This window comes from Stylophora pistillata, chromosome 4 (genome assembly GCF_964205215.1).
Source record: "Stylophora pistillata chromosome 4, jaStyPist1.2, whole genome shotgun sequence".
Taxonomy (NCBI): domain Eukaryota; kingdom Metazoa; phylum Cnidaria; class Anthozoa; order Scleractinia; family Pocilloporidae; genus Stylophora; species Stylophora pistillata.
This window is the reverse complement of record NC_142522.1, coordinates 39,935,952-39,949,924: the sequence shown is the minus strand read 5'-3', so window position 1 is coordinate 39,949,924 and position 13,973 is coordinate 39,935,952. Positions and strand designations below refer to the sequence as shown.

The 13,973-nt window shown below is 37.5% G+C and overlaps 1 protein-coding gene across 1 annotated transcript in view; it reads left to right on the top strand.

Annotated features, from left to right (window-relative positions):
- The first annotated feature begins 1,233 nt into the window (after positions 1-1,233).
- Positions 1,234-13,973, top strand: part of LOC111342716 (phospholipase A-2-activating protein) — a 19,606-nt gene continuing 6,866 nt past the window's right edge. Inside the window, exons 1-21 of the mRNA XM_022949827.2 lie at positions 1,234-1,517; positions 2,122-2,181; positions 3,434-3,524; positions 3,952-4,058; positions 5,324-5,453; positions 5,535-5,606; positions 6,257-6,324; positions 6,905-6,995; positions 7,652-7,715; positions 8,473-8,522; positions 8,805-8,866; positions 9,067-9,125; positions 9,383-9,412; positions 9,540-9,614; positions 9,843-9,915; positions 10,490-10,636; positions 10,939-11,022; positions 11,747-11,815; positions 12,361-12,452; positions 13,152-13,232; positions 13,490-13,529. Coding sequence (XP_022805562.2) covers positions 1,286-1,517; positions 2,122-2,181; positions 3,434-3,524; positions 3,952-4,058; positions 5,324-5,453; positions 5,535-5,606; positions 6,257-6,324; positions 6,905-6,995; positions 7,652-7,715; positions 8,473-8,522; positions 8,805-8,866; positions 9,067-9,125; positions 9,383-9,412; positions 9,540-9,614; positions 9,843-9,915; positions 10,490-10,636; positions 10,939-11,022; positions 11,747-11,815; positions 12,361-12,452; positions 13,152-13,232; positions 13,490-13,529 — 1,777 coding nt within the window. The 5' untranslated portion in view covers positions 1,234-1,285. The remainder of the gene's footprint in view (positions 1,518-2,121; positions 2,182-3,433; positions 3,525-3,951; positions 4,059-5,323; positions 5,454-5,534; positions 5,607-6,256; positions 6,325-6,904; positions 6,996-7,651; positions 7,716-8,472; positions 8,523-8,804; positions 8,867-9,066; positions 9,126-9,382; positions 9,413-9,539; positions 9,615-9,842; positions 9,916-10,489; positions 10,637-10,938; positions 11,023-11,746; positions 11,816-12,360; positions 12,453-13,151; positions 13,233-13,489; positions 13,530-13,973) is intronic.

The window sequence follows — 13,973 nt, the reverse complement described above, 5'->3', positions numbered from 1 at the left end:
GGTTCGATTCACCTTTGTGCACGCAAGGAAGGAAAGCCATCCTAGATTTTGATCAGTGAGATGTCAGTTACTTGCGTATCAGGCTCGCGCCTCGCTCAGATTTGATATTTTTCTCCCAAATATGTACTTTATGATTGATAAATTCTATGCCTAAGGTTGCATGTCCTTGGCAAAAGGAACGTTATTTTTTTAAATAAGGATTAAGAAAAAAGTGTGTAAAAGACAATTGAAAGTATTTTAGTGGTGAGTTATGCCATAGGCACAACGGTAAAATCGTTTAATTTGAACACGATATTGATTAACAGATCTTCACAGTTTTTTTCGTCGTGAATATTAGGACCGAATTCCTCATGACGGATTATTTGTTTAATTTGCTTAGCTTTAAATAAAATTATGACCTTGAACCGTCACTGAATATAGATATACGGCACCGTTAGTCAAAGGAACCACTTCCCGCCTTTTGCTCTTCCATGCCGCTCAGGGATTTTTAAATTTGTCTTTACTCAACACGACTTAGTGGTCGCAATGATTAATAACCGAATAGTTTACAAAGTTGAGGTGAAGAATAATTCCCAGTGACTATGGACCCGTTATGTATTTCTAAATGCAAAATTTCCTTCTTTTAGGCCTGAATTTTAAGCAGACAAAAGTTGCGTTTGCGTTAGACTTGAAGGCTTGGTGCTCTGAAAAGAGTATTGCACACTCAAGATTTTTCATGGTATCTTGACCGAGACGAAACTACGGTGGCCTACACTAGTAATGGTCACACCGTGTCATACCAGCCACGAATTTCTTTTTCACAAATATTTGACGATTTTTTAATCTATAAAGATAGCCGTGTTATTTACATTTGAATTGAACCGCAGTAAAGCCCCGAACTCGACCTGTGAACGAAAAGGAAAACCATGCACTGAGTACGACATGCCGGGTTCCGAGCAGTCAAGAGAAAGTAAACTGTAAATAATCTCTTGTTCTCAGTATTGCACTTTACAGTATAGTTAACTCCTTTGTAGCAGCTCTTCCTTTTTTTAGCCTCGATTAGTAGTTCAGGCGCTGACTGGCAGCAATGAACTGTAAGTAAGGCCGTGCTCAAACCCTTTCTCGAGCGAACGGTTCGGAGCGGTAGGGTCGCGCGGGGCCTCGCGTTCTCGCGTGGTGTTCGCGCTGTTGGTTTGACTTGGTAGCCTTTCCTCGGTCAGTGGATCAATTTCATGACAGAAAGTTCCTTCATGTATTTGACACCAACAATTTTAACAACTGATTTCGCGAGAAAGAAGAGATAAAAATGTCCTACAAATTAAGTTGTGTACTACGAGGCCATGAACTAGATGTGAGGGCTGTTTGTCCCGCTGTTTTCCCTAAGGGAGGAATCATTACAGCCTCAAGGGATAGGACAGCTCGATTGTGGATTCCTAGTGAAGGAAAACTTGGTTTTGAAGAAAGGCATGTTCTCAGCGGACACTCTAACTTCATCTCTGCCGTTTGTACGATTCCTCCTACAGATAAATACCCTCACGGTATCTTCCTTTTTTCTCATTTTTTGATAACATATAGATGGAGGTCGGTTTCCCTACCTTCTTAGCTAGAGACTAATTGATTGTTAGAATCAATAAGGTTTATATAAAAACTGAAAACTTCTGACAACAGCCGTCGAGTCATTGTGACCTAGTAAATTTTTTATTTCAGATGTCTCTTTTGAATAAAACAGGAGATGCAAACTTCATCGTATTGCTGAATTAACGTATAGTTATAAGACCATGTAAACAGCTACATAGTTATCTAATGGTGGTGTCAATTATTGTGGCAAACCTGTCCTAAAAGCCTAGTGACATTCCTTCTCCCTCGATTAACTATGCATTCATCTAATGGTTACTGGGATAAATGTTGGTAAGATTTCTTTATGGCATAATTCAAGTGATTTATGTTACCCAGTGTCTTTGAATCATCAAGAATAAGAAAGGTGTTTGCCTGGATTGACTCAGAGAAAGCATTCACAATCACTTATACATAGGTACAAGAAATACTGATTACAGGGAAAAAAAACATTAGAAAAGGAGTTGAAGGTGATACATTTGAATGAATTCAGTTTTTTGGAGTAATGTAAGATGTTTCATTCCCCAGGTCTTGTAGTCACTGGTGGCCATGATAGTATGATTCTTGTGTGGACACTGGATTCTCTTGGTGGGTAAATGATAGTCTTAAGAATCACATGGACTTCTGCATTAACCCTTTACAGACAAACATGAAATTGCATACTCTCCATGCTGTTCTTCATACATTTCCTAAGGTGCTGACAAGGAGAATTTGTTTAACAATCAAGAGCCCATTTAGTTGGTGATCATTTCCTTTATTCTCCTGACCTTAATGTGTGATTCAGGGCTGATATTGTAAGGAGAAAATTAATTAGATGCTGGTCACTGTTAAGGGTCAGAGTGTGTTAACTCTTTTGCTTTTAGCTCAATGGATAGAGATCTACTAGACATCTACTGTTAAGGGTCAGAGTGTGTTAACTCTTTTGCTCCTTTCATATCTGAGAGTTGATTCTCATTACTGGCATTACACATTTTATTGTTAACTAATCATGGTAACTTGTACTTGTACACGAGAACTTATTTGGTTTACCAAGTGAATTAAGTATGGCGACATGACATGTCTCTCTATCTGCTCCAGCAATATTACTGAATTCTGCACCTTGTTGAAGAATCATAAGTGTACACTTCCTTCTTCAACCAATAATTATTAATTACACCTTTTAAACACTGAAGCTTCTGTATAATCTGTATATAGTTTATCTATGGAACTTTTATTCTATTTTCTTTTTTATTCTTTGATCTCTATTATAATTGACTGATGTGTCATATGAAAGCCTATGCTACTTTGGTCACTGAGCACATTTTATCTTGGCTGCATCTTGTAATACTTTTTTCCTCTTTAATTGATGGAATTTTTTTCCTTTTGTATACACTGTTGATGTTATAAATTTTGTAAATAGTGCATAACAATAAACTGTATCTGTATACTGTATCTGTTCTTAAATCAGGACCACATCACTCAGCTTATGATTTTCTTCTTTTCTTTTTGTGGTATGCTATATATAATTATTCTCACAATGTTAGGTGAATTTACAAATAATACCCATTAATGAATCTACATTTTTTAACTTCAACTGTAAAAAAGTGAAAGATGGTGACTTTTTTTATCCTTGTGAAATTGATATTTTAGATTATTTCAGTTACATTTTGAGATGTCTTGATATTGAAATACAGCAGTGCCTCACATTATTTTATTTCTGTGAACAGTGTTCTTTTCAAAATACCGTTTAAAACATTAAATTTTAAGTGTTTTTTTTTTTTTCAACCCCTCCTTTTCTTTAATGAACAATACTAAAGTTTTTAATTATTGTCTTTGTTTTGAATTTATTTTCTTTCTTCAGAGCCTCTCCACAAACTGGAGGGTCACAGTGGAGCAGTATGTTCTTTAATTGCTGGAAAGTTTGGAACACTTCTCTCTGGATCATGGGACAAGTAAGTAAATCTTGTAAATAGAATAAGCTTTGTTTTAAAGGTCAATTCTGCTCTGATGCAGTACAGTCTCAGGAGCTTTTCCAGTGTACATACAGCAAAAACTGACTGAAGCTATCACACTACCTATTCTTTCAAGATGTGGGTGCAGAGGAGGGGGAAGGTTGGTCCATCCTAATTTCTAGACAGTTTCATGTAACCATTAATTTTACACACTCTTGGGATAAGAGGGGCTCTGCTAGAGTTGATTGTGTGAATGGAACAGCACTTCACAATGATCCAACCAGAAATGAGACCCAACTTTATGTTTCAGAATGTCCATGTACGTGTAGTAATGGTAACCTTTAGGCTTTCACATCACCCACCCTCAGTACTGGTATTTTTTTTGTTAGAAATGATTTTACTCCTATATATCTAATTTGATTCACAGCACAGCACGTGTGTGGATTGGAAGCAAGTGTATGATGAAACTGCAAGGCCATGAAGCAGCAGTATGGGCTGTCCAACTAATGCCAGATCATGGGCTTATGCTCACAGGTACATACACTATACAAGCACTGTCAGTAGAATAATATAATTGGTTATAATTCAATTAAGTTGAAATTGTAAATTGGTCACCATAAGGAGTTAAAAAGCTGATGTTTCAAGCCTTAGCCCTTTGTTTTGCTCTGACAAGCATTTGAGCCCTTCATCAGAGGTAAACAAAGGGCTAAGGCTTGAAACATCAGCTTTTTAACTCGTTACAGTGGCCAATGTACAATTTCAACTTAGTTGATACAACCAATTACCTTGTTACCCTCACCGACGCAGCACCACAGTTTCTTTAATTAGAAACTTTCACCCTTTATTCACTGTAGAATAATAGTCTAGTTTAACTCTTCAACTCCGATGAGTGATCGGGTAATAATAATAATAATGATAATAATAATAATAATAATAATAATAATAATAATAATGGGTGCTGGATGTCATGATGTGCGAACTGGTGGGAGGCAGAAGCACAGACGTACTGCAAAAGATGCAGAGGGCAGTGCTCTTGGGCACGCTGAATATTGCCCGGACTTTCAAGGTGGCAGTTTGAGTTCCTGTTAGAAGGAAGACCGTAGACACAACGGAAAAACTTTTTAGGATTAGTTAATGTACATTTATTTTTTACTCTATGTCTCACAGGTTACGGTTTTCACCCTGTGCTGCCTGATTAGAATGTAGCATTCAGTTGATTTCTCTGCGACATAATTATTTATAATAATATTTAATGAGGGAGCCCAACTTGCCATAGTGGGGCCCTCATTCTTACCCATCGGGTAAGAAATTTCTCCTTATGATATCAATATGACATCAAGCAGACAAGTGGTGAGAATAAATATCAGTTAGGGAACTTTTAGTTGATCCAATGCCAAATCTGCAAACTAACATCATAAGAATTGTATAGCAGACAGTAAGGAGATTTACTAATGGGACCTTTGAAGTAAAGAGGTTATGATTAATTACAGATGAAAATGAAGTCATAGTAGTTTGATTATGTTCTCTCTTTTTTACTTTGTAAAAAAATAGTAATTAAATTGAATTGTTTCCTTGTTTTAGATTGTCCAAATCAGTGAGATTTTTGTTTTGATTAATTGGCCAATTAAGAGATGTTCCTTAGTATGTTAAAATAATGTATTTAGTAAGATTGTTTTTGTACAACTGTTGATGAATTGGATTATTGCATACACATGTACTTTAGTTTGATGGAAGCTTTGTCAGGGACTTCACACTCCAGTTATCTGTTGTTGGTAAATGATTAGCTTAATACTCTGCAGGTTCAGCTGATAAGACCATTAAGATGTGGAAAGCAGGGACGTGTCAAATTACATTTACTGGACACAGTGACTGTGTCAGAGGTCTGGCTGTTCTCTCTGCTCTGGAGTTTGTGTCTTGTTCAAATGACTGGTAAGAAAAGAGAACTGGTAGCATTTGCATGTATGTCAATTTTTGTGGTTTGTGTGAAAAGCTTTTGCTTTCCTTCACCAGCACCATTAGAAGGTGGATGAGCACAGGTGAATGTCTTCAGGTTTATACAGGACACACAAGTTTCATCTACAGGTCTGGGAACAATTTTTTTTTCACTCTCCCACTCTCAGGATTGACTGAGAAATAATTTCACCATACAGTAACAATACAGTGGTGAATCCAGGGGGTCCGCACTCCCCCTAACAGACCTGATGCTTACAACTTTGAAATTGAAATTCTTACATCAACAGGATCACATATCAGTTTTTAACGGGCTGATCTTTTTAATGAATCCAAGTAAACGGTAAGCGGCCAAGGAATTATAATGTGCAACCGCGACTGCTGGGAGGGGGTGTGGGGGAGAACAGTAATTTGCCTCAAAAGAGTCCAACAGTCCTTCTGAACCAAAGTTTAGACCCCCCCCCCTAATTAAAATTCACTGGATCTGCCCCTGCAATACACAGTAAAGCATAAAAATAATGACAAGTAGGTATAACTTTAAGAAGTTACAATGAAAATGATTTCATACTTGAATAACTTAGAATAAATGTATGTGAGATAGTTATGGGAATTGATTGGAGAACGTTGAAGTTTACGAAATTTTTGGCACTTTCCTGTTCTAACTGAGCTAATTAAAGTAGTTGGTCAAACTTAAAAGATGAAGCTGTACATTGTGTGTACCAGTTTGGGGTTTATAAAAAGGAATTTGGTTCTATTGACTGCTGTGTTACTTATTTTGACAGTATTGCAGCTCTTGGAGATGGAAACTTTGTTTCTGTAGGGGAGGACAGGTCACTTCGAATATGGAAAGGTACATGTAGGCTGTTTCCTCCATTTCTATAGTTTTCTGTCAGGTTTATAGCAGGAAACTGTCAGTTGAAATTAGTTAGATTTGTCATCAGTCTTTTTCTTCAGATCTGTACATTCAACATAGCACACAGCAAACTGATTGTGTTGTTAATTGAATTGTTATTAATAACTTGTTACAAAAATCACCCAACAACCAAAAATTAGGCTAAATATCAACAAAAAACACCTTTATTGATGACTGCCTTCAGAATAATTATATTGAATGTTTTCCAAAAAATACACGAAAACTGGAAGGTGAAATGGCCATGGTACAGTAGATGGCTCCATTGTGGAGAGTAGTGGCTGGAGTTAAGTAGTTGCTGGCCTCCAATGAAATCCCTGCTCTTGGGTCATAAACTGAAGGGGGCAAACTTGGTCTGTAACCATTGGTGTTGACCCCAGACTAGGTTAGTAAGAGGTATTTGCACCATAATAGGTATAGGTGTCTACTCAAAAAAATATTCCTCTAACACAAATTCATGTTAAAATTGATTAACTTAGAAACATGTCAAACTGATTTTTGCTATTCTCCTTTGCGTCAGGGGGAGAATGCACTCAAACAATTACCCTTCCTGCTCAATCAGTTTGGAGTGTTACATGTTTGAGCAATGGAGACATTGTAACTGGCTCAAGGTTAGATAGAGGCTGAGACTTTGTTTATAAAGTAACATTAAATACAAGTTTCTCTCTCAGATAAGTTGAGATTTACCATTTTCTTTATAGAACTATGTCTAACTCTTCAGATTTTATGATTGCTGTACAATGGTTAAATTTAGCGGTGGTTTAATTTCGCGCATTCAAAGTTTCAGCGTTTTTAGTGGTGTTTTATTTTCATGATTTCCCCTGTTTCATTGTTCTAATTTTTCCAATGGTATTTACATTTATTACAGTGCTACAAAATTTGTCTAACAATATGCAGTATCATCTTTGAATGTAAATGATATTTTTAAGGTTTGATTTGTGCAATAAATGTTGATTTGTAGTAAATAACTCTGTGTTTATTGGATTTGGGTGTCACACTAACCCCCCAAAAAATTCAAGATGGGGGCTGGCCAACTCTGAGTTCGTGGTGCAATTTCGCGCAAAGTTCCCTTGCAAGAAAATAGTGAAAATTAAACACTGCTAATAATTAACCACTTTACAGTATCTTGAGTAAACACCTTGTATACTAAGTAAATGTTATGCACTGTTTATATACTAGAGGCTACTATTTTTTCTGTTATTAAGCTTGTCTTCTTTTAATACAGTTAGATTACAGGAAGTGTATACATGTTCTTTCTCCTCTCTAGTGATGGTATTGTGCGTGTTTTTACTGGTGTGGAAGACAGAGTGGCATCAGAAGAAGAATTACAGGTTAGTTTGTGCCAGTTCCGAGTGGACAATCCTAAATGAGCATTATTCCCTTCTTATTACATTGCTTGCAGTACCCGTGGGCAAGATGAAGGCAATCCTGTGTTCTGATTGCTACCTGAGTAGGCAAGATGAAGGGAATCCTGTGTTCTGATTGGCTACCTGAGTAGGCAAGATGAAGGGAATCCTGTGTTCTGATTGGCTACCTGAGTAGGCAAGATGAAGGGAATCCTGTGTTCTGATTGGCTACCTGAGTAGGCAAGATGAAGGGAATCCTGTGTTCTGATTGGCTACCTGAGTAGGCAAGATAGGCCCATCTTGCCTGTTCAGGGTTGCCTACTTTGATCCCAGGCATGAAAAAATTGAATTAGGACTACATTATTTTGTAATTCTTGGACAATTCAGCAATGGAAACACAAAAAGTGGTAGAGGATAGTCAAAACAAAGAAAACAGAAACAAGTCTTGTGAGTTTGTTGTGCTACAAACACAGCTGGCTTTCTTTCCAGGCTCTCAAAGTAAACAAGTCACTCTTGATTCTTATTGAAGGGAAATGTATACAATTATAATAAGGATAAGTAACCGGGTAGTAACCTACCATAGATTGGTATCCCATACAGGGGGAGTACTGCTGCGATACCTGTGGTTGGTTCATGCTATGTAGAAAGCTCTGCTAATGTGGGCCATCTGGCTGACATGTACCCTTAGCTATTAGTGTCAGGCTCTTTTTGTTTTTAACTGACTTTCTTTTCATGTCTACAGCTATTTGATGCTGAAGTTGCAAGTCATGCTATACCAGCAGAGACTGCAAGGTATAATAGATTCTTAGCAGTAGTCAGACCTTGGTTTTGATCTTTGATTACACACCTTTGTAAAAATTACATTTTAAAACTCTCCATTTAAATGTAACTACTTGTAAAGAACCCCATGCAATTTATGTAATTATGGAAATTCAATTCAGCTCAAAGTATTGATGCATTTGCAATCTTTTCTCTCTTGAGCAACTGTGTTGTGTATGGTAAAAACTCACCAGGCCTGAAATCAAATGTCCTCTTCCACTAAGTTTACGAATTTTTTTCATTGTTTCTATTTAGTGGTATGTTAGGTGATGTCAAACTTGAAGATCTTCCTGGACCAGAAGCTCTTCTTAGACCAGGTAATAATACTACAAAAGGTGGATTCCTCATGCCAAGTGCGAAATACTGTAAATACTGCGGCCCATTATACTAATCATGGCGTTGTATTGTAGGTGATTACACTTTGTCAGTCCTCCCAGCTAAGTTGTATTGAGTGAAATCTACCTTGATGGTTATTTCGCATTGCTTACTAAATGATACAATACAATTCTCTGCTCAGGTGACAGAAGTGCTCAAACAAAACTCATAAGAAGAGGAGATGTGATTGAATGTCACCAGGTGAATAGAAATGAAAACTTTTCATTATTTTGTTTGTCTGTTAAAATGTTTTCAAACTCTCTTGAGGTATTCCTGTGGTATCAGCTAAAATTAATTTCCTGGTTCAGAAAGGGATTTTTGCCTATGTTCCCTCAATCAACGAATTTTAAACTACGTGATCTTTCTTCTTGATGTCATGTACTCCTTGATATTATAATGTACCACTGATCTTTGGAAATAACTTCAAGTTATTAAAGAGTAATTCTTTTTGTTTTTAGTGGAATGGCATGGAAACAAGATGGGAAAAGGTAATAGCTCAGTCTTTGTTTGAAAAGATTGATTTGTGATCTACGCAGGGAAGGTTGTTTGAGGATTCTGTTTGTGTTAATATTTTCTGTTTGATGTCCTTGTAAGTTCCTCTCTTTTTATAATCAGGTTGGTGAGGTAGTAGGTTCAGCAGGAACGGAAGGAGCTGCAAGACAAACCAACAAAACAATGTATAATGGAAAGGTATAATTACATATGATTCAACGGATAACAAACAGTTTAGCTCTCAAACCAGAGTATGGCAGGGTTTTGATTAAGTATTAGAATGAATGTCTTGCAGATTACCGATAAAAATCCTCTAAATGTGTTTGTATTCATCCTAAGCTGTACGGTTTAAACTCCATGTAAGATGACGGGTTACGACGGTAAACTCTTTTTGTGACATTTTTTTTTTTTTTTTTGGTCTCATAGGAATACGATTTTGTGTTTGATGTTGAAATTCAAGAGGGGCGTCCTCGAATGAAACTGCCATATAACCTGAATGGTACGTCATACTAATGATGTAATTTGATGCTAATTTGTGACTTGCCCGAATTGCAAGTTCACCCCTATTCACTTTTGTGAGTTCTACCCCTAACGTTTTTTTTATTACAGAACATAAATTGCATATTGGTCGAAACATATCATGATTTCGACAGGAAATGAATGCACTGTACTTTCTGTGGTGTGGAGGTAACGAAACGAGTCGAAAGATTTAGGGACGAGCTGGTAAAAGTTGGGGCGAGTTTGTTTTACGCTAGAGGGCGAAATCGCAAAGCTGTTAGGGGGCGAACCATCCTCGGAGACCCAGGGGCTGTGAGTCGATTTCAAGTTACGGCAGAAGAGCCCCATGGGCTCTCCTAACTTGAAATCGACTCACAGCCCCTGGGTCTCCAAGGATGGGGGCGAACTTGTTATGGGGTGAAACAACCATAAACCAATCATTTGATTTGCCGCTTGATAATAGTTATTAATTATGCAGAAGTTCTGATTGAGTTGAGACAGGTTGTGGGGAGCGAAAGAAGATAGAAACCTCGTTAAAACGTGCGTTACTCATGAGTTCATTTCACTGTCTGTAGATGATCCTTGGATGGCTGCGCATCAGTTTCTAGAGCGGAATGATCTCAGTCAGATGTTCTTGGACCAAGTGGTTGATTTTATACTTAAGAATACCAAAGGTGTCACAATAGGGCAACAAGGTTCATCTGCATCTGATCCGTTTACTGGTGAGTTGTAGAGCAGTTGTAAGCAGAGCAAACCATGGAACAAGTGGAAGTCTGTCTCCAACACCGCAAGTCGCGTTGGTTTCATAAATTCTTGGATATTTCCAAAACGCACGTATCACTTTTTCAAAAATAAATATTTACAACCTCAGTGGATCACTCGTCCATTCTCTGATTTTATCCCCCCCACTCCTGGCGATGTTTAGGACATGAAATAACTGCTTGCCTTGAAATAATCTAACACTTTTGAATCTGTGATTTGACCACAAATTTGTCATCTTTTGATGTTGAATGTTGTACTGCAGGAGTAGGACGGTATATTCCATCAGCAGCGCCTTCTCAGACAGTAACAGATGTCAATTTGGGAGGAGCTGTAGATCCCTTTACAGGTATTTGACCGTGTCCTTACTTTCATTTGATCCCAGAGTTTTTAACTTTATTATTATCCTTTTGCAATGTCAATGTTAACGACCCCACAAGCGTGTATTTTGCTTTAACTACTGATCGTGTTTAAATAAAGGATTTTTACTCTTTAATTCTCCCTGATCTGATTGTTAATTCTCCCATTACCTTGTTAATCGGTCACAAGAATTTGGTGTTAGATCAGGGTAACAAATTCTACTTGATAAGTTTGAGTATTCCCATGACTTGTTTACTGGATAATTAGTTCTTATTAACCGAGCGGGAGGTCTGTATGGGAGAATCTTGACCGAGGTCGCCAGTACAGACCGAGGTCAAGATTCTCCCGTACAGACCGACCTAGCGCGGTTAATAAGATGTTTATCATATGGCTGTGTCTAGAAAGCAACGGAACATATTCTATGTAACTTTTTTTTCTAGACCGGTCTAGATGGGAAAATCTAGACCGCTTTCAATTTTGATTTCAGCCAATCAAATTCGTGAATTCGGTAGTTCCCAGTCCTTGTGAGACACAGCCATCTAATAATATATGGATATTACCTGAAGAGGTTACATGTTAATCACCTTTGGGGGTTAAAGGGTTGAGTTACTTCGTGGCGATTTGTTTAGGGAGTGTATTCCTCGAGTTGTGAGCGCCGTAAGGGACAGTACACTTGATATAGCTCTACTTCAGTTATTGTCTTTACACCATAGGTGGTGGTAGCTACAGACCTTCATACTCATCTCCACAGACTAACACGGGAGGGGTGGATCCATTCACAGGTCAGTACGTGGCAAAAAAGGCAATTAATCAATTAATATTGGACTTAATGGTAGACGTACTCGATATGGCTTTTCTTCGTTATTGTTAATCAGGCGATATGGGAGTTTTTATGGTGGGTTTGTACTGATGTAAGGCGGAAAACCAGAGAAAAACCCCTGGAGCAAGGACGGGAACCAACGAAAAACGTAATCTACATATGAAGCCATGTCCGGGAATCAGACCCAGGCCACAGCTGTGGTGTGCATTGCTATCACTGCTCCCCAAAACCCTACCTACTAAGTCCGATGTCACTTTTTTTAATTAAGAGATGTGATTAAAAAAAAAAACTGAAAAAGTGAATTTTTTGTTTGCATGAAAAGGCTGAAAGCTAGAGTGGTGCTTAGTTGATTAAAGGTTGAGGTTAAAAATCGAGTCTACTTTTATTAATCTTTAGGTTCCGTAGCACTCGAAGATTTCTCAGCTTGCCCACGCACTTTAATGAAAGAAAAGTTCCTCGTTTGCTTGTTGTCAGTGTTCTTTTTTTTTTTTTCATTATTTATTTCAGGTTCCAGTAGTTACAGATCAGGACAGGCTAGTATTCAAGTCAGTCCAGCTAATGAAAGTTCCACGGCAAAGTCTAATCCTTACTTTCCTAAGGTAAACCTGTCGCTGAACTGTTTACCTCATCCTTATTTATTATTTTCGCGTAAAACATTAAAGCACTCTACTTGTGCAGATCAAAATTGTAAAGCACCTATTTCAACTTATTGCTGCAGTTTAAAACGATGCACGATTTTCCACGTCCCATAGCATTTGGCCTCTTCTCTTACTCAAGGGGAATCAAAAGAGGGTCGCAAGAGTTTCGTAAGAGTGTCGTAAGAGTGTCGCAAGAGTGTCGTAAGAGGTTCATAAGAGTGTCGTGGCTGGTGGTATAATTGAGAAGGTTGGCACGGTTTGCAAATGGTGCTCTTGAAAAATGAAGGCTTCATTTTTCAAGATGCATGAAACGTGACCTAGCTTCTTTTATCTTTGAACCATAAAGATCCAATTCGTGTTTTTTCCTTCTGATTCCCAAACATTTCCTTGTATATCAGGCAAAAGATTGTGGTGTTACATCAAGGCAACACCCTCCAGTTGATATGTTTGTCTGTTCTACCACTTGTTTGCAATATGGTGTATTGAATTTGCCAACGGAAATGACATGGCAATCTTTTCAGGGAGTTAAAGAGACCGCTTGGTAATATCATCTTGACCAAAGAAACATTTCTTAAACCGCCGTTGGCCCTCTGTATACATTTTGATCATTGCAATATGTAATTTTAGTGGTAAACTAATTCAATGTAATTGTTTTTGTAGACATCATGTGTGTCGTTTGATAGCGCAAACGTCAATGCGATCGCTGGTAAATTAAAGGAATTTAATGAAAGTTTAGAAGAGGTTAGTACGTTATTTTAGACCCGCGAGTTTTAGCTAATGTAGAAGTCCCGGGAAGGTATGAAGAATCTAAAATTGCAACGTATTAGATTTACGCGGAGACCCTCTACCTTGAACTAAAATCGGTTTGCAATTCTACCCATGAAGAGTTTGTCATTTAATATCGTTAATTCTTATTTAAACTGTTTTCTTTATTGTTATTGTTCTTGGGCTTTTTCTTAGCTTCTTGTGTTATATTTGTTTCCGATTTTTCTCTCCAGGATCAAAAATTATCAGAAGATGAACTAAAAAACTTAACAGGTGAGCCCTTAAGACTTGAATTGAATGAAGTGCATACTTTTAGCCTCCATTTGTGATTGATTACCCACACTTATTAAGGCTGTGACAAAATTCTCGAACGTGATTGGTTATTAGCTGTCTGATTTGAGAATTCTGAGCAGATTGCGTTTGCGTCATGCTGGAAATTTGACATTTTGATTTTCGGTTTCTCGTAATGTGTTCATTTTCTCGTGAAATAAGTCCAGTTGATATGTCTTTCTATATGAATGTTTTCAATCGATGGTATTTCGCGTCTCAAAATATTTTATAGGTTTTACTATTTAACAATTATTCGCCGAAGGCGAGGTGAATATCGTCGAATAATCCCCGAACCTGAGGCGAATAATTGTTTTAGTATAATTTCAGAGCTGAACAACAGAGAAATTTCTAAAATCATAACATTTTAGTAACATTTATGAACATTTT